Source organism: Castor canadensis, chromosome 15 (genome assembly GCF_047511655.1).
Source record: "Castor canadensis chromosome 15, mCasCan1.hap1v2, whole genome shotgun sequence".
Lineage (NCBI taxonomy): Eukaryota > Metazoa > Chordata > Mammalia > Rodentia > Castoridae > Castor > Castor canadensis.
In genome coordinates, this window is record NC_133400.1 from 53,288,887 (window position 1) to 53,313,092 (window position 24,206).

The 24,206-nt window shown below is 40.3% G+C and overlaps 1 protein-coding gene across 31 annotated transcripts in view; it reads left to right on the forward strand.

The window, feature by feature from the left end:
• Positions 1–24,206, forward strand: part of Svil (supervillin) — a 221,212-nt gene that overhangs the window by 109,062 nt on the left and 87,944 nt on the right. For 11 of the 31 annotated variants that reach the window (XM_074056174.1, XM_074056170.1, XM_074056176.1 and 8 more), the window contains 2 exons: positions 14,995–15,052; positions 17,678–17,769. Coding sequence is in view for 18 of the 31 variants with exons in the window: in XM_074056162.1 (XP_073912263.1) it covers positions 14,995–15,052; positions 17,678–17,769 (150 nt within the window). In the remaining 13 variants the exon portion in view is untranslated. Of the gene's footprint in view, positions 1–12,994; positions 13,358–14,994; positions 15,053–15,807; positions 15,897–17,677; positions 17,770–24,206 lie in introns of those variants that run through there. The other 20 variants (XM_074056172.1, XM_074056178.1, XM_074056181.1 and 17 more) reach the window with 14 other exon arrangements.

The following is a 24,206-nucleotide window of genomic DNA, read 5'->3' on the forward strand; positions in this document are numbered from 1 at the left end:
TCTAGAGTACCTGCGGGAGTCAGCATCCGTCCAGAGCCCTGGGTACCCCAGGTATGGTAAGAGCCCCACTCAGCGTGTGGTGTCAGGCAGCCAAGGCCACTGCTTCAGGTGGCATAATTCTCCTGTCTGCAGTCCTGGTGTTCCCTATGACACCTAACACAGGAACTCACAGATTTACACACATTGTTAGTTCTGATACTTCTGGGGTTTTTTAAAAACAAGGTTCTAAGAGAAGAGTAGCAGATGGGTGTCCTTCAGTTGGGAGTTAATTACTGTTTGTCAGATGTGAGAGTCTGAATAACATGTTCACACAATTGTAATGTTTGCATACAAGACTTTTATTATGGTACATTGTTACATCAATTTTTATAGAGAGCTATTACTTTTTTTATGAGGCTGCTTCACTTTTATAACTATAAATAGTGTAGTTTATAATATGGACAATTGAAAATAGCCACAGCCCTCTTATTTGAATGATAGTAAAGACTCTGAGTTTGGATCCCTGGGGATTTGGTTCTTTGACATGCATTCATTTTATTCAACAGGTATTTACTGAGGGCATGGGGTGGAGAGTTCTGGGCTTGAGTGGAGAAGAGGGAGATGAAGAAGGCAAGAATGACAGACAAGGAGATGAAGAGAGAAGCCAGAGATACAAAATCACTGGAATCTCCAGACTATCCGATAGTCTAAGAGCATAAAATGCATTACACACAGGACAGTGGAAGGCCAGTGGACGTGTGAGACATTGTGTTATACTTTTGATCTACTTGTTTCCAAGAACAGAAGTCCAGTGTGGTCAGGGAATTTATCTCACTATATCCTTAGCCCCAGAACTAGAGGATGTTCAATAAATACTTCTTGAATAAGTAGACAAAGTAATTTCCTAATTTTTAACTTCTTACATGTCTTGGAGCTAGTCATGCTGTTTTAAACAAAAGTGTCCTCACCTCAGTTTCTGATAGTATTTGTCAAACTGATTTAGAAAGTGCACTAATTTCTTTCTGCCACTAGGGGACAACATAGTGCAGTTAAGGAATCAAGGTTTTATTCTCTTTCAAGGTGAAGTTAATACTTACAGCTGGTATTCTTACATGTGGATAATGTGACTAAGTTAAGTCAGCCCTGTAGTAGAAGGTTTGGAGCTCCACCAGCATGGTTTAAACTTAACACAGGGTAAGCACGTGTCCGAGTTAAAAATAGCCTGATAATGTGTTTAAAAATAAAGTGTTATGTAAATAGGTAGCAAATGATGACTTATTTGGGGGGTTTTGGGAGCCCTGATCACTACCGACCACTCAAACGAATAGCATATGTGATCTAAAATCAGGAGTAATGTGCATGTGTGAGCAGGCACCCATCCTCCTTTTCAGAACAGAGAGATCCGATAAAGTCCATCATTGTCTGGGTAGTTGGCATGTTCTAATGTAGGGGGAATGCATGGCCTGCTTCTACGTGGATAGGTACTAAATCTGCCCCTTTAAACACTGAGTATCAGTTGCTGGCTGGATGAATAGTTGTCTTGTGCTGAAAACCTGTTGGACAGCCTAGCTTAACATGGAAATTCCATGGAGGGTAAATCCAGTAACCTTATTGTTAGAGTGAGAGTCTTTGTCTTTTCTCTCCCCCTACCCCCACTTATTTTTTTTCAGAGGAGATTGGGCACTTCAGGATGCTATGGCTGTAGACCTGTTTTTGTTTTTTCCTTTTTTCAGTTCTGGGGATTGAACTCTGAACTCAGGGCCTCACAAGTGCTCTACCACTTGAGCCACACCCTTAGTGCAAGGCGGGGTTCCTTTTAGAGCATTCTGTTTCATTAGAATCAACTCAGTAGTATTTCCATAGATGTTGCTGATGACTTGGAAAGTTGATTCATTCTTGCATTACTGCCTTCAGTGTGCAGTTCCTGAGGTGCTGAGGCTTGGCCAGCCTTGGCCAGCCTTGGCCATCACTCTGCAACTCCAGCCCAGGTGAAGGGGTCATGGTTGCCAGAGCCTGCTGGCAAGAATACCCAATAGGTAAATTGTCTCACCTCCTTTTCTTCTTGTTGGCTGGCCTCTGGTGGAAGGGTGGATTAGGAATCCATGCAAAACAGCCATGAAAAAGAAGAAAAGGAGAACATAGTGTTTCCCTTAAATAAAGGAAAATTGGCTGTTTGTGATCCACATAAGCAGAAAAATTTAGCCCCAGAACTTCTGGAGTTTCTGGGTGTTGCAGTGGACCTTGAATGACACTATGCCCTCAGATTTAGGTGCACCATTTGGCCAGCTGTGGTTATTCCCTGCTTTGCCTCATTTAGGGGAAAGCAAGCTGATTACTTCAGTATCAAGATTGTGGGAAAAGTGTATTGGGATGATATGAGAGTGGTGTAACTCCCCCACTGCTTCCCCTGAAGTATAGGGGATTGAACTCAGGCCTCACCTTGCTAGGCAAATGCTGTACCACTTGAGCCACTCCCCCTAAATCCTTTTGCTTTGGTTTGTTTTTCAGATAGGATCTCCATGCTTTGCCTTTGCCTAGGCTGGCCTCAAACCTCAATCCTCCTACTTCTGCCTCCTGATTAGCTGAGATTAGAGGTATTCCTCACTATGTCTGGCCTTCATGTAACTTTTTAAAACTCTCCTTTCCAAGGCCACTTTCTGCAAAGCCATAAGACAAGCTTTTAGCTTGAATGCCCCATATCTCTTGATCTTCCCCTTTTCCTTAAATAAATCTAGGCAGAAATGTCCAATAACCTCATTACAGATTCCCTAGGGACTATTTTAACTAGGTAAACCCTGGATTAGTAGAAACCAAAGTCCATCTAATATTTCCATCCCCGACACATGAGCCTCTAATAGGCATCCTGTTTTATAACTCTTGCTTCAAGTTCCCCAAACTCCATTCGGCAGAGAAGCAAAGACTGAGTCCTTCATGTTAACTGTTGGGTCACTGGGAAATTATTTTAAAAAATGTTATGCTTACAAAAAAAGTTAATGTGGGACACAAAGCTGCCAGGTTCATTTTTGCTTGACAGTATCACACATTCAGGCTGCAGGTTTGATTTCCCACAGGACTGTGAACTAGTGGTTGGGTGAGATTTGTGCTCTAAGATTCCTCATTTTGCTTCAGTTCAGCATCCTGAGTCTCTGTTGAAACTTGAAATGCTGGTAGAATTTAAGACCCCTTGGGACATATTGACTAGTGGGTGGGTTGCTTGCTGAATGGACAACACATGGTCAAAGCTAAATGAAGAATGTGCTCGCTTCTTTTCCTTATATAGAAGTGTAAGGGACCTGGGTCGGGGGGGAGAGTCTCTGAGCTCTAACCTTAAAAGAATAAGAATAATGAGTGTTTGTATTCAAGCATGGTTGAATACACTCAACTCAGCCTTAATAGTCAAAAATACAGAAATTGATTCGGGGCTGGCACTGGCTTATTGTCTGAAAGACTGCAGCTTGTTCCTGCACCTGACCCAGTGAAATCACTTGTAAGCATCCAAGACTTGCAATCTTTGTGCAGACAGTAGGTTGCTATTTTCAAGTCCCCACTCAGAGAGTCAGATGCATGCTAAATAAGTTCCTGGGAAGATTGGCTTTTTGTGAGTTCTCTGATGAAGTCAGGGAGGAGGCTGGGAGAAGTCAAAGAGAAAAAGTTTCCCCATAACAGCCCCAGGCCACTGCTGAAGGGATGCTTTCTTTAACCCAGTAAACTGGACCCCATTGCTGGAGTCTGGCCTGCTACATGGACACATTTCTATTATTATGTAAATGGTAGCAGTGCAGCCCTTTAAGGGTTTTTGGCAAAGAGTAACCCTTTGTCTGCCAAAAGGTAGGCTCTGGCTTTGCTTGCCAGCCCAGTTTGCACGGTAAACAGTGGGTGACCTATAAGCCAGCCAGTCAACTTGCAGATGGCCTTATTAGGCAGGCCCTGGAGGCTGTCCTCTGGGAACAGGCTGGAGGCTGGCGGTGCCTGCTGCAGTGGGCTTGTGTTTTGTGTGGACCTGGAGAGCCTGAACCCTGGAGACGTAACCTAGTACTGTTCAATTAATTCTAGATCTCCGAGATGGCCGAATATGCCCTCTCCTTAAACAGGTCTTCAGGGGGAGGTGACTTTTCAAAGGACAGAGTGGTGTTTCATTTTCCTGGGGCTCCTTCTGCTATGTGGCTTATACTGTCAAGTCTCATACCAGAACTTCACATAGGGAATAAGGACTTTGTCAGAAATGTTAATGGGTTTCCTTTTCTTTTCTTTTTTTTTTTTTTTTTTTTTTTTTTTTGTAATGCTGAGATCAAACCCAGGACTTTGAGCATGCAGGGCAAACATTCTCTGTATATAACTGTAATGATGAATGAGAGATGATTTGATTTTGAGGGATAACCACTTTTTTTTGGTATAGTTAGATATATTTTGCCTTTTTTGGTTGTGTCTTGTGTTTGGTGCTGCGGATGGAACCCAGGGACTCCTTCATATTAAGCAAGCTCTCTACCAGTGAGCCATACCCCAAGCTCCATATTTTGCCTTTTTAAAAGGAGGAAAAACCACTTTATCAGTAACTCAAATGGGTTATACAGTTATGTTTAATTATTCCTTAATTACTATAATAGATGAGCACCTACAATAGGTCAGTGACAAATATTTCACTCCAAATGAGTCTCAGTGTAAAAAGAATGTGACCCTTTGTGTTTGTGTAGGACACAACGGCTTCCACACTTGTTTTACCTGCACTGTCACAGCTGAAACGGTCATCTCAAGTACAAGAAAACACCCAGTTTCTCTCTAGGAAGCAAGACCTCACCACAACCCTACGGCAGTGTTCATTTCACTCGGGCTCTTTGTGGTTCTAAAATCTAGCAACCTGTCTCTAGTGATACCTAGGGAGAATTTCTCAAGTATGAGGGACAAATACAGGTACTTGATTACAGCACAAGAGGAAATAAGGCTTCAAAAGCACCACTAAATTAAAAGGTGGCAAAGGGCCTTGGCACTTAAGTACAAAAATGTGTCCTTCACTTCGTAGGCAATGTCCTTGTCTACACTGGGAACTCACTGAGGAAGGAGCTGGCTTTACATCCTGATCACCCTCAGGTCTGACTGACCTCTGGTAGTTGCTCAGTTAATTCTGTGCAAGAAAAACAGATGGGCTCTGGAGGTGGAGTGACTACAGTCATTCCTGGTATCCATGGGAGATTAGTTCCAGGACCCAGTGCAGATACCAAAATTTACAGCTTATGTGAAATGGCTTAGTGTTTGCTTATAACTTATGTGCATCCTATATCTACTTTAAATCATTTGTATGTAAGTAGTTTTTATAGCGTGTAGTTTAGAGAACAATGACAAGGAAAAAAGTGTGCTCGTGTTCAGTACAGACACAACTATCACAGACCTCCCTACTCTTTTGATGAATAATGAATAATGGAGGAAAGAGCAAATGTGTGCAGGAGTAAAATCTTTAATGTTTGTTAGATGTATTGAACTGGAAAGGTTATGCAGATAATAGAAAATATCAGCCTCCAGTCAGCACTAGTTTCAGATGGCCAGTGACATGACTTCTATCAGGTCACATGTGGTTATGGGCCAGGTTGTGACCAGTAGAGGGAATCACAATGGAGTCTCTGTGTGTGTGTGTGTGTGTGTGTGTGTGTGCATGCGTGCACGTGCATATAGATAGATAGATAGATAGATAGATAGATAGATAGATAGATGGATGGATAGTAGATAGGTAGGTAGATAGAAAGACAATGTGTGTATATTGCTTGTATATGCTTTTCCATTTCACCATCTAGCCGCCCAGTTCAGATATTGAAATGATAAGAGGCATCCCGGCCACAGATGAGGAGATGGCTGGGTTAGAACATCAGCATTGCTGAGCAGGTACTGTTTCCCTGCCTACCCACCCTGCAGCATGACTTGGCATCCGCTTGGTGTCAGGGCGTGATGAGAACGGCATTTGTTTTTCCTCCTTGACCTTCAGGGATGTGCTGATGTGTCTTCCCAGACTCTCCATTGCCTCCCTCCTTCCCACCTCCCAATGGCCCTGTTGGGACCCCAGAGAGATGGATCCGTTTAAGCTCACACCTCCTTAAGGCACCATTCCCATTTCAGCTTTCATGCTTGTTTCAATTCTTCTGGGCATGTCCAGCTCCTCTCCACTCACCTACCACCGCTGCTCTCTTCACAACGAAGCTGGCCAGTCACCTCCTCCAAGAAGTCTTCCCTGGTCACGCTAATCCCATTCAACTATCCTGTTCTGCCGCCTCTCAGGATTTCACATCATTACTGCTTTGTGTTCCATCAATTTCAATTTTGTATCCTATCACAAGTCCTCTTGTGTCAAGGGACCTTTGTGTTTAATAAACACCCATTGTGACTTTGAGGGTCACAATGTACAAGTTTAATATTATTTGCCTTATATCAGGTATTAGACTTACTAGTGTAAACACATTTTTAGTCATTTATTTCAACACAGTAAAGAATCTCTTTGATTTTTTTGTTTTTTGTTTTCTGTCATTAATCTTCCCATGTCACGCTCTCTGTGAACACAGGACCTACTTTCCTGGTGAGACACATAAACAGACTCACTATGACTGTGTGACTTCTCACTGGTACTTCCCTACCCTCATCAGTCAGTAAACATTCTGGAAACATGTCCTGAGGACCTTGGGTACAGCTAATGTCAGCTGTGGAAACTGGCAACCTTAGGGAGGCAGGCTGCTGAGCATTTCTTGGCATTTCATTCTCATTATTGTTGCAGTTTTCATTTTTTGTTTGTTTGTTTGTTTTGTCTTTTAAGATGCCCTTCTGCAGTTGAAGCCAAGAAATTATACAAAGCTCTCTCTTTTAAATCCTTCAAGTATAGCCCCAGAGGAGCTATGACCTATCAGATATCATTTTATATATTTACTTGTCTGCCATCTGGACTTGCAGACTCATTAAAAAAAAAAAAAAGCCTCTCCTATCTGATGACTCAGTGTTTCCTTGCATTCCTTTCATGTGAAAACCATCAAACAGTGAATATTTAATGACAGAGTTGGCAAAAGCATGCTTCAGCCTCCTGGGGTAATTGTGATGGTGTGGCTGTCTTTCCCTCTGCACAAGGTGTCTGTGTCACTGGGAAGAGAGCCCCGGGCCCCTATAGCTCTGAGGACCCAGAGTTTTGCACCTTACGTGTTCCAGGAGACAGCTGCAGGTTTCATGAGGTAAACATCTGGGTTTCATCCATCAAATCTTTGCTTAAGAACCTTTTGTGAGTCACTGCTTTGCACAGGTCACACAGGTCCTTGGTGCTGTTCCCCGGATGTTCAGGATGTGCCTGTACTCTGTGTCAGTTTGTGATTTCGTGATTTTTCTTCTTTTTTGGGGGAGCAGTACTGGGATTTGAACTCAGGGCTTCATGCTTGCTAGGCAGGTTCTCTACCAGTTAAGCCACACCACCAAACCTTTTTTGTTAGGTATTATTGAGACAGGGTCTTACAAACTACTTGCCCAGGCTGGCTTCAAACTGCGATCCTCCTGATTTCTGCCTCCTGAGTATGTACTTTTCTTATTATGGAAAAACATACATAAAATTTACTATCTAACCTTTTTTTGTGATAATGAAGTTTGAACTCAGGGTCTTGTGCTTGCTGGGCAGCTGTCCTCTTGTAAGGGGAGCAATGACAGACATATCTCCATTTTGGATGAGAGAGGCACTTTAAAAGCAGACATCTGAAGGGTATGGGAAACAACAGGCTTCTCAGAGAAATAACAAATCTCTTCCCAAAATAACAAAAGGCAGCTGTGAAATGTGGGTAGTGAGCCCCCAGGCCAGGATGAGTTGAGCAGACTTTCAAGGCCAGGACAAACTGACCAGGCCTTCTAGGAATGTGCAGTTCGTTAAGGAGACAGATGGACAGGTGGCTGAGTTCAGCGAGAAACTGACTTGGTGCCAACCAATCACAAATGTGGTTTCAAGGTAGAATAGTCGGATCTAAGCCAGTTAGTGCCCTATGTCATCTCCTAGACTTCAGCCTTTCTTTGGCTTGGTCCTTTCACTAAGTCCCACCCATCAGGGTACTTTGCTATCTTTTCAATAAACTTTGTGCTTGCTTTACTCTTAACTCCTGGTCCTGCGTCTTCAGTCATTGACTATGCCAGGACATGAACTTGGGATCAGTAATCTAATATCACCACCACCTGAGCAACATCTCCAGCCCTTTTTGTTTTACTTATTTTTCAGATAGGATCTCGTGTTTGTGCCTGGGCTGGTCTGGACCAACCACAGTCTTCCTAGTTAGGCTTCTCTGTGTAGATGGGATGACAGGTATGCACCACCAGGTACGCACCACCATCCCCAACTATTGGTTGAGATGGAGTCTCGAGAACTTTTTGACTGGGCTGATCTTAAAATGTGACCCTCCCCATCTCTGCCTTCTGAACAGCTAAGATCACAAGTGTGAGCACCGCTCCTGACTTCATGATTTTTAAGTGCACAGTTTAGTGGTATTAAGTCCATTCTCAGTGTTGTGCAGCCATCACCACCATCCATCTCCAGAATGTTTTCATTATCCCAAACTGAAACTCCATCCCCATTAAACATCAGCTCCTCATTCCATACTCTTCCCAGGCCCTGGCAGCACTGCTCTACTTTGTAAATCTATGAATTAAATTTACAGATACCTTACCTAAGATACCTTACCTAAGATACCTTGCCTAAGATTCTAGATACCTTACCTAAGTGGGATCCTATGCTATTTGACTGGTTTATTTCACTTAGCCTAATATCCTTAACTTCATTCATGTTGTAACACGTGTCAGAATACCTTTCCTTTTTTAAGGCTAAATAATATTCTATTGCATACAATACATATATATTGGGTGTATGTTTTATCTATCTATCTCTTTATTCATTTTTGCAGTGCTGGAGGAGATCAAACCTCCGGCCCTGTGTTTGTAAGCAAGCACTGTACCACTAAGTTACACCCCCAGCTCTCACGGTACATTTTAAACATAGAACAAATATTTGTCTTTTATTCTCACTCTGAGTGTCTCTTGAGCATTCTCTCAGATATCTGTATTTTTCTTCCAGAAGAATAATTAGTTACAGGTTCAAAATCCACCCCAAGTCAAAATGATTGGAGATACTGTTCACTTCAAATGTAATGTTACTTATTTGAACATTTATTTCAAAGACATTCATAAGTCGTTTAGAGGATTACAGTAAGCTTTGGCTTCAGAAAAGAAGTCTTAATTACAGAAAGGTTGGCATGGTTTTCTTTCAACACATCTGATAAAGAAATAGCCGTGAGTTGTAATATATCTTCCTGTTGAAAGTACTTCTGCCCTTTCATCCCTACATACGTGGCCTGTTTCAAATTACCTTACATAGTGATGTAATGCAAAATTTTATTTGCAGGCTTGTCCAAATTATTACCACTAACCAAAATTTGCAAAGCATTTCTCAGTGGGAACAGGAAAAGAATTGGGTAAAATAAGGAATCTGAAAGGCATGAGTGGCCAGTGTATGAAAAGAGAGAAATGAAAAGGACCAAGTGAGCGTCCCTCTATGGAATTACCTCATGTTAGGCAGCCCTGCCCCAGATTAAGAGTCTAGGCATGTAAATAAAATTCACCCAGGAAAATGAGAGTACCATTTATGGCTGTTTCTGGTGAACAGAATACTCCTTTAATAGGCTATAAAATATATATCTTTAACCTTGGAATTTCAGTCCAGCTGTCTTTCATAGCTTATAGGAGATTTCATTAAACTCATTTCCGTGTACTCAAACAACTGTTAGTCACAGTTTCACACTCTTGTGTGTGTTTCCCATTTAAAGTTCAGCTCATTTTCCAGCAGACTGGGGTGGCTTTGTTTTTATTCAGGGATCACACTGAGGGAATGCAAAATAGCATCGCACAGGTGTTGTCAGGAGTCTTCTCATCATGGAACTCCACCCTAGATCTCCACCCTAGATTCAACGATGTGCTCCAGGGTTCAGAAAGACTCCACAGCCATTCTCACTTCCTACTTCCCTCTCTGGTTTTATTTTGCCTAGCCAGAGTATGCTTTTAGAAATATAGTTTTAGACTTGGGAAGCACAAAAGATTAGGAGGATTGAGGTTCGAAGCCAACCAGTACCAAAAAAAAATTCACGAGATCCCATCTCAACCAGTGGCTGGCCATGGTTCTGTTGTGTAGGGAAGCACAGATGGGAGGATCAAGGTCCAGGCCAGCTCAGACATAAAGCAAGAATCTCTCTCAAAAACAACCAATGCAAAAAAAGGGCTGGAGACATGGCTCAAGTGGTAGAGTTCAACCCCCAGTATCATCAAAAAAAAAGTAACATACATTTTTAGTAGTCTGTTTCTGCTTGGCTACTTATCCTAGATTATATCTTGTCTCAGTTTTCTCACCTGCAAATGTGGGGCTAACAGGGTCTCCTAGCTTTGAGAGGACAAAATGAGTCCCATGCCTGAGCACTTGGCATGATGATGAGGGAGAAAAGGTCCCTGGTCCCATTCTTTCCCTCATCTCACCTGGGTGGTAGGAAGTGACCACTTACCAGTTGTGGTACTCAACAGTGTCCCATCTCATTGACTTGGCTTCAGTTTTTCTCCTTTGTGAGAATGACCTTCAAGACAGCTGTCACTTGTGTTGCAGGGGTGTTTGAGTGTCTTCAGCACAACACCTGCCCGAGGACTGTCTCCTTGGATGGTCCCCTGTGAGCCGAGCTGCAGCTGGGAACCATACTGCACAGTCCCATCTAACAGTTTGCAAAATGAAGCCCTCTAGCCCCAATCATGCCAGCTCATCTCAGGCAGGAGCCATGGTGCCTGGCTGCTTTTATGTCTTTTTAATTTAAAGATTAAAACTTTAAAAGTAACCAGTAAAATATATTGCTTCCATAAGCCACTGCTTCTGAATATTGAAGACTACAGTGCTTTGAAAATGGAAAGAATAGTTTTCTTAAGTGAACTCAGTGCGGTTGAGTGATGTGTGGGGGAGGTACCACCATCACTCTTTGGTTACCATGTATCCTTGAAATTTAGGAAAGTCACAACCACATCTTAGAATATTCTCTACAAATAAATAAACTATATTAACCTACAGAATAGTAGAAGGAAATGCTTGTCTATTTTGTAGCTCCTTTGTGTGGGCTAACCTAAAACAGTAATTATCACTGTAACAATAATAATATTATCACAGAGTAAATGGAAACATTTCATGATACTTTTTTTTCCTTTTCTTTAGATACTTTCTATTGATGTAAAATGCAAGTTTCTTCCTAGCGTAACTTGGTTTCCTGTGGATAGGATATTTAAATGGTTAGGCTCAGTTTTTTATCCATAGTTTCATAAAGAATTTTGTGCCTTTTTCTTTCAACAATGAAGTGATATTTAAATCAGTTTGATTCGTATTGCACTTATAGGTAAGGCAGTTAATTCTAGTAGGGTATTCTAATACCAACTTCAGGAGACTACCTGGGGGGAGGGTGAAGGAAGGAGATTGAGGTGAGGGAATATGGTTGATGGACTTCATATACTTGCACAAAATAAAACAAAGAAACTTCTTGCAGTAGTTTTAGGTGGGGCAGGGAGGGGGTGAAGGGGTAGAGACAGTGGGGGTGATCTAATCACTGGACAGTATAAGCCCATTTGGAATTGTCCCAATGAATATCCCTGTATAACGAACATATTCTAATAAAAAAAAATGGAAAAAAAAAAGAGAATGCCCCAATGTGTTTACATTGGATAGTGGAATTTTATTTTGAAAATTTAGAATAAACTTAGTCCTTAATAACAATTAAGAAGAAATATTTAGAGTCTTTAGGGTTAGTTATGTCTGAGTGTTCTATGGAAGAGGAACATAAACAGCGATGAGCAAATGATGCTGTGTTTTATAAACTCAGTCCTTGTAGAGAATTGTCTATCTACATAGATATTACTTCAGCTTATCTATTTATCTCCAGAATCACTGCTTCTACAAATTCCTCTGTGTTCCCTACTCTTTCCAGTACTTGCTATCTTATTTTGTCCCTGGTTATCTATGACCTTCATTCAGCAACTCTCCACAGTACTTGTTCTGTTGGTTTGAGATCTTTAACTCTGCTGTAGAATACTCACCATGTTTCTTCCCAGTTTTGTGAGGTAGTCAGAAGTACAGAAAAAAATACTACTGAGCTTGCAGTAACCAGTGTTGATCTACCTTAGGTTTACACTTTGGTATATTTTTCTTCCTTCTCAACTTAAGTGTATTTGTATTTTAGAACTTGTTCTAAGTTGATCTGGTTTGAGTGCAGGGTATGAAACCCACACAATGATTTCAGAAATCTCTAGCATTCAGAAAAGATTGGCCTCTGATTTCATAAGGTCATTCTGTAAACATTTACACAGACCTACTGTGTGACAGGTATGAGTTCAGGACTAAACATACAGACAAACTCAGGGTCCCTGTCTCAGGGCAGAAGTAGAGTGAAAGTCAACCTCCCCAAATCCTGTGGTTCCATCGCTAACCAGTTGTCTCCCCATGAGCAAGTTACCTCTCTGGCCCTATTTTCCTTATCATATATTTGAGCCTATTTCCCTTGGTTCTCTTTAATGTCCCCCTTAGCTGAGAAGTTGTCAGTCTCTAATTATTGTAAATTATTCCTATTGCCTTGTCACAGCTTGAGCCCACCAGCTCCATATTATTTAAAGATAAACAAGGGTCAGTCTTACTGGCAAGGCTTAACAGCTTCTGCCTTAAATTAAAATTTTTAAACCTCTAGTAATATCTGCCCTTTCTTTTCCCACAGTTTCACTCATATGTTGTTCATAAATCTTAAGTATGAATTTTTGGCTCCCTGTTAGGTAAAATAATTCATTTAACTTAGCCAAAGTCAAATATGGAACAGCCTGGGAATAGTTAGTCGGCTTCCCTGCTTCCTAAAACACCAAGACCCTTTGCAGGTTTTCCTCTTTTTGCTTTATTTGTTTGATTTTAGGGGGAGGAGGAGTTATTTTTGACACACACACGCACCCTCCATGGTTGGATTGCAGCCTTGTCTACTTAGCAAAGCGTGTTCTGCGATTTGGCCCTGGCTTTGTGGTGACACTGTCAAAAATGTCCTATCCCTGGAACCCAGTCTGTTGTAGCATCTCTAGGTCTAATCTGATTAAGGGGTTCATTTGTTCCAGCCTGCAGCCTTTTGCTCAAGGACATATACTCAAGGACACCAGTGTCTGGTCTCTCTAGTCCTGAACTCCGAAAAATCTCAACCCAATTTTGCTTTGACCAGCCCAAGGCCATTGCTGGTTGAGAATTAGCTGGAGAAGCTGCTACCCAAGCTTCTGTGTGCAACCATGCTCAGAAGCCCAGGGGTTTCCAGCTATTTGGGAGCTTTCAAATTCCCTGAGAAACAAGGTAAGGCAAGAGAAATATTAAATGCACTTATGTATTTATTTTGTAACAGTTTTGCCTTGCAATCTCCTCTGTCAGGTTAGTTCTGCAGTTTTCTCAAAGGATGCTAAAATATCTAATTGACTTCCTACAATGAGCTTACCTTGTAATTGCTAAAAATGTACATTTTCTTTCTATTGGCAAGTTAAAGATGTTCCTAAACCACTAAAGACTTTATGGGAAAAATTACAAATTAAATTGGAATGCCCAGATTTTGGATCCGATTATGGATCTGCTGCACTTTAACTAAAATATTTTTTTCTAAAGCAAATGCTGTATAGATTAAATTATTTTCCAGTAGACAGTGGTGAGTGGAGCTCTTTTTTATTAACTCTTTATGTGAGATAGGTTGGAACAAAATATTGTCTTTTCAGTGGCTTCTTTTCCTGTACAGAACAAGATACATGCTTTCAGTTTGCTGAAGTGGTGTCATACTCGGGGCAGTGTCAGAACAAAAATGAAATGCTGGGCTTATTTAGAATCTTTCCAGATTTGAAGCTCAGCCATTATATACCCAAAATATCTTACAGCACAAGTGCACTATTAAGAAATGACGAACCATTCGGCCTTGGATTCAGGAATTTTCTTCTTCAAATGTTTGAAAATTTTTTGAAGTGAATTCTCTTTATTTAAGTAGTTAACAAGATGCTAGTATACTTGCAAGAAAATCCTAGGTGTTTAATTAGCATTATACCTTTCCCTAGTTGGCCAGAATTTCCACATTCCAGGATTAAGGATGTTATTTTGATTCATAGTGTCAGCATCCGGTATGTTTTGCACTTCTTTTTCCTGGAGCTTGTGCATCTAAATATTGAACAATAAAAGGTACTTCCTTAGGGGAAGGGTTTCTATAAGTAGTCTGCTTGTGGTCTTCTGGGTGGACAGATGGTCACTATGTCAAAAGCTGTAAACCAGATTACTTGCCATTAGACTGGTTATCAATTTTGTCTAGGCCTGGTTTTGATTAACCCGTTCGCTTGGGGTGTGTGGTTTCCTGAACTGAATTATTACCAGCTGTCTTTGCACACCAGATATCTCATCTTCCAAAATAAATTAGTGGTTGTTTTCGTGTGTTGTTACTGTTTAGATTTTAGTGAAAGCAATGAAGATGTAACTGAGGTACCTCTTGCCCTTCAGCATCCCTGATTGTCCTGGGGTGCTGACCCTCCTTCCCCCATAACTTTCATATTTCTGGTTACCTTGACCAAAATTGCTTAATTATTCTCTCCTTTTTTTTTTTCTGAATAGATAGCTGTGTTAATTTGGTATTTACTTATTTTGAATTATTTGTATTGTCATAACAAATTTAAATGATAGAACTGAACTCTGTCAGACTATTCTTTTAACCCATGAAATATGCTGGCTACTTTTCAGGAGAGAAGCAAACAAATAAAAAATAAAAAACCTGTCTATGTAAAAAATATGGGTGTGGAATTTGAATCTTAGAAGGTGTTTGTTTTTGTGTTTTTATTTCTTGTCTGATTGACGGTTCCCTTTTCTCTTAAATTGTAAATTCAAAGGGAGATTGAGGAGTGTTTCTCATTGGATTTTTTAATTAACTGTGTAAGTATTTCAATGTTACATTGTTTCTTTTCCCTTAGATTTCAACAAGAAAAACTTAAGCTTCATTGGATTCCCACATCAAAGAAAAGTTACAAGGTAAAGTGGTCTTTGTTCAAAGAATCTTAAATTTTGGAGATTTGTAGCAGCTTTTAAAATGGTTCTCTTAAATTCCTTCTTTTCCCCCCTGCTGTGCTGGGGCTTAACCTCAGGGTCTTGAAGATGCTAGGCACACTTTCCTACTGAGCTGTGCCAACCACTTATTCTCTTAAACTCCTAATTCATGAGTTTAAATGTTTGGCATTACATTTTCTCTTCAGAGTTTATTCATAGTGGTACAGGGGCTTAACTATTGCACACAGGCCCTGGGTTCAATCCCCAGCTCTGCAAAAAACTACACACACACACACATACACACATATATGCATTATATATGTTACATACATTATATATTTACATATACATGTGTGTGTATATATATATATATATATATATATATACATAAAGCAAGCTGACTTAACAGTGTGCTCAGGCAGCAAAGGTTCTTTTGTACTTAGTGCTGCTTCTGGGAATATATGAGGACTAGAATGTTCATGTTGCTTATAATTAATTGTAAGTATAGAAAAGGCTATTCACTTTTCTTTCTCACACTTACCTCTAAGCTTGGGATATCCTTTTGTTATCTGTCCATCAAGCAAGGGAGCTTTTTTTTTTTTTTAGAAAGGGTTTAGCCTTGTCCCTGTCTTGTCTGTCTCTCTCTCTTTCTTCTTCTGTCTCTGTCTCTCCCACTGTCTCTCCTCATTTCTTCATCCCAGCCATACCTTTCTTTCTCTTCCTTCCTCCCACCCATATAGCCACCTGTCCATGTGAGCTCTCCCAGCTGGATCTTTACCATCTCTCTCCACTCTGCACTTCTGGTTTCTTTGGCTGCAGGATATCGTAGGTACTGATTTGAGTTGCTAATGTGCTAAGACTTGATGGTATGTCACCATAGATGTAGGACAGTGTGAAAGTGCAAGTGAGGTCCACACAGGTAGTTGAACCTCAGGTGCTTGGTTATAAGGCCCTGGTCATTAATTAAAACACTTGATCTTTTCAATTGGAGGCACAAGGTCCCCCTTATGCATTCAGGCATGGGTCTTGACTTGTATCTCATGGTGCTAGGAGGAGCCAACCTCTGAGTCTCCCATTCCCCCACCCCCATCCTCTTGCTCCTAATGTACTGTGGCACTGTTACCTCACTAAAAAGGGCTTGCATCCCTTAGCACTAGACTAAACTTGTGTCTGACTCCTGTGGCCGTCATCAGACAGAGCCTGGCTCTGCATTTGAGAACTGAAGAGTTAATCCTATCAACACACTAGATAGGACAAATCCTTGGTGTGTTTCATGCACCTGTAAACATGAAGCAAATTAGAGTGGTGATGACTCAGGGTCATCAGTGACGTTTTCTTACCTGACCGATGGAGTCATGAATATGGTGCCCAATGCATCCATGTACCTGTCTCTAGCAGGTTTTAACAGAACTCGAGATTTATTTCTCAACATGCCCTTAGCAGATTGCCTGAATTGTAAGAGCTAGTAAGTGTAAGTGATTAAGAAAAGGAAGAAAAAGAAAGGGAGACAAGAAGGCATTGCTTAGTCAAGAACCAGAAAATCATGAAATATGCAAGTACACACTTTGGTAGACAGCGACAGCCCCAAAATCGTGGCTTCTATTTCATGAAAACCTATTAAAATGATGGCCTACTTGGCGTGCTAGCAAGGATAAAATGTGCTGGAGGTGTAGAGCCTGTCTCCTTGCAAGAAATCCAGTCCACCAGAGAGCTGAAAATATGAGGCAATGGGGCTTTGAATCCCTCACCTTGTAATGTATACCTCTGTGGCAGAGGGAAGAGGTTTGGGGGAGACTTACACAGCATGGGTGCTAGAGAGGTATTGTAATGATATTTTACACTGTAAAAAAAATTAATGTTAGCACCAGAGTATCCTTCTCCCCTTTAAATACCTCCCCCTCGCACCCCCTGTTGCTCTCTAGGTATTTAATTAGGTTAATGGGACACATTAAAAAAATCCATCATGGAAGCAGAGGGCAAGGTTTCTCAGATGATAGAAAGTAAGAAGGAAGGTAAAGAGGTGGAAAACAAGTCATAAAGAATGAGTGCTATGTCAGAGACAGTAAAGACAATTGGATAAAGATACAAATGCTAGAACATTTTAAAATTATAATTGCAAAAATTAAGTCTGTAGCATGTACTTTAGTTCTAAATGCACAGATGGCTCCATCCTGAAATACTGTCTTGTAACTTTTGGTTGAGAGGTGGTGGCAGGCACAGGACTGCAGCATCACCCTCCAGAGCAATGACCGGAGGACAGCAGGTTCTGTTGTCCAACAAGGCTGTGGCGTTGCCAGTCCTGTGGCCTGGGCATGAGGTTGTCCCTCTGAACAAAGGAATACTTTTCCCCAGTCCAGCAATGTTTTCTCCACCTTACACACCACACAACGGCACACACACAAAAATCGTAATATTCACATAAATGTAAATAACAGAAAAACATTGCCAGAATACAGCACCAAATAAAACTGTTTTGCTTGTGATCTATATGCACATACTTAACTATGTGTGACCAGTAACATGACTTTCAGCTTCTGTTTTTTTCACCTAACATTCTGCCTCTTGTTTTAAACTGACCTCTGGCACTTTATTAATGGAAATGATGTTCAGCTTTCAGAAGGAGCTCACACCTGATGACAAAGAACAGCTTGCTAACCACAAAAGGGGACTTGATGCCAAGTTTTTAGTTGCACTTCCTAAAGGTAAGAGGTTTTCTTTTTCTTTTTTTCTTTTTTTTGAATTCAACTATAATATATTGTAAGAACTTTTGTAAATGTCACAATGTACCCCCAGTACAACAATAATAATTAAAAAAAGAAAAAGAAATAAAAATTTGAATAATATTAAAAAAATTTCCAAAAACTTGTTTTAAAACTAATTAAAAAAAAAAAAAGACTTACATATATGCCTCAGGCTGAGAAAGAATTTACAATTATAAATTTTCTAAAGAATATGCTCTAAGAAAAGAGAGATTGAGAGTGAGTCTCTGGCATAGAGGAAGGTTTTTGTTTTTTTCGTTTATATGTTTGTTTTTATTTTGGTTTATTTATTCATTTATTCATATGTGCATACATTGTTTGGGACATCTCTGCCCCCTACCACCCCTTCCCTCTCCTCCCCACACCCCTCACTTCCAGGCAGAACCTGTTCTGCCCTTTTCTCCAATTTTGTTGAAGAGAAGACATAAGCAATAATAAGAAAGACATAGCATTTTTGCTAGTTGAACTAAGGATAGCTATACAGAGATTCCTAGCATTGCTTCCATGCACAAGTGTATTACAACCCGAATTGATTCATCTCTACCTGACCTGGTAAGAGGTTTTCTAAATGCTAACCAGTGTCAGGGTGGGAAAGGCTGCCTTACCTGAGTCGCCTTGAGGGATTCTCCTGCTAACACCCAACTTGCAGTCTTGAGTCTGTGTCCCTCCCTGCCTCATCCAAGAATTAGCTCCAATGAATGTGTCTCTCTTCTTGTATTTCAAATCCTCACCTTTCTGCTCGTTCTTTCCTTTTCATTATAGGTGTCCTCCAGTTTTTCCTGGAGGCTGGGTGAAGAGGGAAAGAGGGTATGGAGTCAGCATCCCCTCTTCTTTCTCTTGCCTTTAACCTTCTCCAAGGGCAGTGGGCTCCCCCAGACCCCATCCTTCTCCACCCACCCCTCCTGCTCCCTCTAGGGGCTGTTCCCATGCCATTAGGTACTTCCCAATGCTAGGGCTTCTACATTCAGTATCTTGTAGCTCCCACCTGGGCTACAGACAGCTGGTGCACACTCTCACACCTTCTTCTCCAAGTAAGTACACATGCAGGCTCGGTGACTTACTGTTTCCCTTGGTAAGAGGCACACATGTAGTAAAATATTTGCCCTGCTGGGAACTGACTCCCTCTACTTTTCCTCTGAACTGGTGAAACATTAGTTGATCTTTTTTCCACAAACTGCAACACTAGCATAAGGAATAATCATTTAATACCAACGCTCAAGAAGTCTTCATCCCAAATTAACTGTGTAACCCTTCCTTTAGAAGAAACTGGTGATGGACAGGCAGATGTTTTTCCCTACTTTGAGAGGAAAAAGTATCAAACTCAAAAGGAATTAGATCAGAAGAAATATTTTTATTAGAAACTAAATCCATATTAGAAGGCACACTGACAAATTGGAGTATATCCTGAGGGGCTGAATGGATGATAATGTGCAGACATGGTCTGATGAAGATGGAGATTTGAAAGACACCAAGGATTTGGGGTAGTAGAAAAAAAAAACCAAACAGGGATGTGTTGTCATTTTTAATTACTTATAAAACTGTTATCTGAAATATAGGCTTATTCTATATTGCTCCAGAGGACAAGAAATAAGAGTAATGTGCAGAATTGAAAGGAAATATGTAAGATTTCATATGAGAAAGAAGTCTCTAAAATTCACCCTTACCTATGGAGGATACTTTCCAAGACACCCCACAGATGCTGAAACTGTGGATGAACTAAATCCTACACACACTGTGTTCTTTCTTATACAGAGATACCTATGAGAAAAAGAAGTTAGCACCAATAACTAATACTAGTATAACAATATACTGTAATAAAGTCAAGACAAATATTAATATTTTGAAAACACAGTTGACCACAGGTAACAGAAACCACAGGTTCAAGTGGAGATTAAGCAGGATCACTGTCATCAGCAAGGAAGTGCACTCCACTGTGATGTCAAGCTCTTCTCCTGATGGAGGCAATGACCATGTGTTCAGGGTGAGACCGATGCTGTGGAGGGTTTCCATGCAGGTGGGCGTGTGGACCAGGTGTGAAATGAAATGGTCCTTTTAATTTTAAGATTATTTATGAAAGGCAAAGAAACCCAATTTTATTATATTTCATTTTTTGCTTTTTATTAATGTATGTATATTAATTGTAGAAAATAATGGGAAGAAACCCAATTTAATCTGAACCAAATAAAATCTATGAATATAACTAAAGCAAAATATAAAAATGAGTAGGTAAGGCTGGACATGGTGGCACCCTCCAGGATGCTAGCTACTTGGGAGGTGGAGGTAGGAGGTTGGTGGTCCCAGGCAAAAGCACTTGGACCTATCTGATAGACAAACTGAAGCAAAAATGACTAGAGGTGTGGCTCATGCAGTAGAGCACGTGAGTTCCTGATTTCAGTCCTCACTACCAGAGAGAGAGAAGAAATAAATTTTAGCCATAGCCAAGAATTTTATTTTATTTAGGATTCTTTCTCTTCATTTAGTGAAGGTTTCATGCTCCTGTGAAGCTATACATTAAAATATTCATTCCTTTTTCTCTCTAGTGACTTCCCTTAACTGTGTACCCACAAACAAGAAATCAAGGGATTAAAATGCTTAACTAAAGGCTGCTATGTTAATAAATTTTCCATTTCAGAATTAAGAAATGGATCACAGTCATTATTTTCTTTACCAGCTTTCTTAAAATACAATACACACCAAACAATTCATCCATTTAAAGTATACAACTCATTGACTTTTGTGTATTTTCAGAATTGTACATACATCCCTACCGTCAATTTAATAACATTTTCATTATTCAAAAAAAAAAAAAAAACCATTCCGTTCAGGCTTGGTCCCCCTCCTTAGTCCTCTAGTTTTGTGATTTCTTATTTTATAAGCTGCTTGTCTTTACATTAGTGGCCACCATCGAAGTGTGATGTTTGAAGTACATTGCTCCTGAGGGAAAGGAGACCAGTGTTGGGAATATCACAGGTCTGGCCTGTGCCCCCCAGGATGTTGAGCAATGGGAGTGACAGAGCACACTTGGCTGTGCTCTATTGCTTATGTTTCTTTAGAAGATGCTACTGTACTAAAGTTTGGAAGACCGAACTCAACAATGTCCTTATCAGAAATCCAGCTTCTCACAACTGGCTGAGGATATTGTGTTTCCCAAGTAAAGCACCCAGCAGACCAAATTATCCTGAAGATTGGTATTATATAGTCCTATTTCAAAGAATCTTTGGTAAATGACTTTATGGATTATTATAGTCCTGCTGTCCAATTCACTTGAATGGCCTAACTTGAAAACTGACCAGCTCCTGTCAGGGTTGACTAAAGAAATAGACTTGTGAACTTCATATTACTACAGAAGCACCATTCAAATGAGAACAAATGGCAGGTGTACAGGAAAGATTTAGTGTGCATTAAAGTCATAATGTATTTGAAAACTGAACATTTCTTATTGCAATGGAAATTAGACCATCTATGCTTATTTATGACTAGATTATGTGACTGTTTATCAATAAACATTCGTGAATTCTAAGTATGATGCAGTACACAGTCAAATGAATTATGGCCTTTGAATCTAATTGTAAGAAACATTTTTATTGCTTATTTTTAGGAAATACTGAAGAATTTAAGATAAAGAAACCTCATGCTGCAATATACTCTTGAATAATTTGGAAAAAATGTTATGTAAATACCTATAAATAGAGAAAAAAGGATAAAATACATCAACTGTAGTAAAGTGTTAATGTCCTCTGAAGGGTATCTTTAAAATTTTCTCTCAGTCTGAAACTACATAAAAATCGTTAAAAGTTTTGAAAGGAAAGAAACCTTGAAGATTATCAGCTAGAAGCTGGGGGTGTGGCTCGTGGTAGAGTGCTTACTTAACATGCATGAACCCCTGGGTTCCATCCCCAGTACTGTTAAAAAAAAAGAGAGAGAGAGAGAGAGAGAGAGAGAAAGAAAATGAAAATTATCAATCAGAAGATAGATAGAACTGTCTGCAGCATCTATACAAGTGAAGTTACAGCATAGATTTTCATAGTGTGTTAGTCAAATGTTTCACTGCTGTGGCAAATAACTAGGGTAGTGCCACTTACATTGACAGTGGGTGCTCCCTTAATCCTCTCTGGAAATGCCCACAGAGACACACCAGAGATATGCATTAGTAATCTCAATCTAGTCAAATTGACAATCCAGATTAACCATCAAACAAAGCTGACATCAGGCTATGATTTTTTTTTAAGTATTGTTTTCAATGTTCTATTATAAATCTGATAGAAAATTCAACTGGAATTTTATTTCAGCCTATTTTAGACCTAATAAGGACTACAAGAGCCCAGATAAGGCCTGGAAGTATGGCTCAAGGGATAAAGTGCCTAATTTGCATGCATGAAGTCCTGAGTTCAAACCCAGGTCCCACCAAGAAAACAAAACAAACAAAAACAAACAAAATCCTTTCCTGGAAAAGATTGAGAAAAAGTAGATACATTTCATTAATTCAAATAAAACATCATTCTTAATTAAAGTGCTTTCCCACGAGAGAGACAAAAATAATTATGTTACCTATTTGTTTTGTTAATTTTATTTGAAAGTTACTAAATTTTAGTCATTTAAATATGTATTTCATAGAAAGAAAGGTAAAGTTGGCTTGGGGAATTTTTTTAATTTTCCTATGAAATTCACTATAGATTTCCATTAATAATTAATAAGCTCACCAGTCTGTTTCAAATAGTTTAACTTGTGACTTCCTTTCATTCATTCCTCAGTGAAATGATCAGAGAGGACTATGAGATGTCACTTCAGCATCTCCTCTGTTGGTGGATGAATACTAGCTTCTGGAAGCAATAGTACAGGGTTTGAATCCATTGTGTCCGAGAAGACCGTGTTGATGGGCTAGTGGTGTCTGTCTTGGTCTTGGGGTGTGGGAGTTGGGAGAATCACCTGTCTATTTGAGATCTTTGTATTTGGACCAATGGTTCTCAATCCAGGACAGTCCCTAGGGGGCTCTGGAAACATGGGGACATTTTTGAGTCACAGAAACCCGGAGCAATTTATCATTTCATAGCAGTGCCAGGGATACTGAGCTTGCTGCAGTTCTGGGCTCCTACTTTCCACTTCACAAGCCACCATTGCCCCTGACCATGTGTGACTCATTCCAGAGCCAGCCCTCTGAGTCTGTGTGTTCCTGAAGAGGTACATCTGCATGTCTGTCAAATGCTGTCTTGAAACTCCTTGCCATGTGGAGAAGTGAAAGGGGAAGAGGCCCATCGAGGATAACTGAACCTGTCCCCGTCCCTCTGTACTGTCACTTCTCAGGCTGAGATTCATTCAGTTTTGGCGATGAGCAGTGATTCTAACCATTGCCTGCTCCCTGCTCATCTGATCTCAGTCTTTATAGATCAGTGATGTGGTGGTAATGACAGTGGGAAAGGTAGAGCTTTGCTGTGGGTGGGAAGTGGTGCCTCCATGAGTTCTTTCCTTCAAGAAAAGGAGAAATGAAGAATGGCCAGAATATTTTTTATGTATAGCCTAGAATCTTTCATAAAAATGTCTGTAGAAATTTGTATAGAAAAATATAAAATCAAAAATGTAATGAAATGAAAGTGGTTTTAAACAATCATTTCTTGGATGGACTTATGGAAAATATGGTTTAATTCTCCTCATTGGGGTTAAATAATTAAGTATATCTCTTTAATATATATCAGCTTTGAAAATATTTTCAAAATATGTACTGCCAGCCATTAAAGTTTTACCAGCATAAGTTCACAGAGCTAATTTGTTAACTGGGAAGTGGTTTAGAAACCAGGGGCCTCATGGAAGGCTGGAAGGCAGATGCACCATTACTACACTGTTGTCCTCCCGATGGGGCATAAATACCATTGCCACAGCTCGCCTCTGCCTCCAGCTGCTCTGGTTCTTGGGGAAGCAACTGGGAGACATTTTTAAAGCCAGAAAGGCTTTTTATTTTTTGAAGCTAATTATGTTAACTAAAGCCAGTTCAACTCAAGTTTCAAAGGCAGCTGTCCCTTAAAAATAAAGAGAAACAAGGCTTATATCTCTGAACATCACGTGTATGTCTGTGTGGTCTTGCTTCACTGCTAAAAATGGCTACTTAAGAAAGAACAGAGTTGGAGCAGTTGAACATTAAAATCAAGTTGGGCCTGTGGCTCCGTGGTTGAATGCTGCCACAGCAGGTGCAAGGCCCTGGGTTCAGTTCTCAGATTGGCAACAGTAACAACAATAAATAGTAACAGTAATAATGATTAATTAAATTCTATGTATTCAGACCCCTTCCTTTGCATTTCTCCTATGACTCAAGATTTCCAAGCTATGTTGCCCTGGGCTATGTAGCCACCTCCTCCCTCTGCGGGTCCCTTCCTGAATTGGTGCAGTGA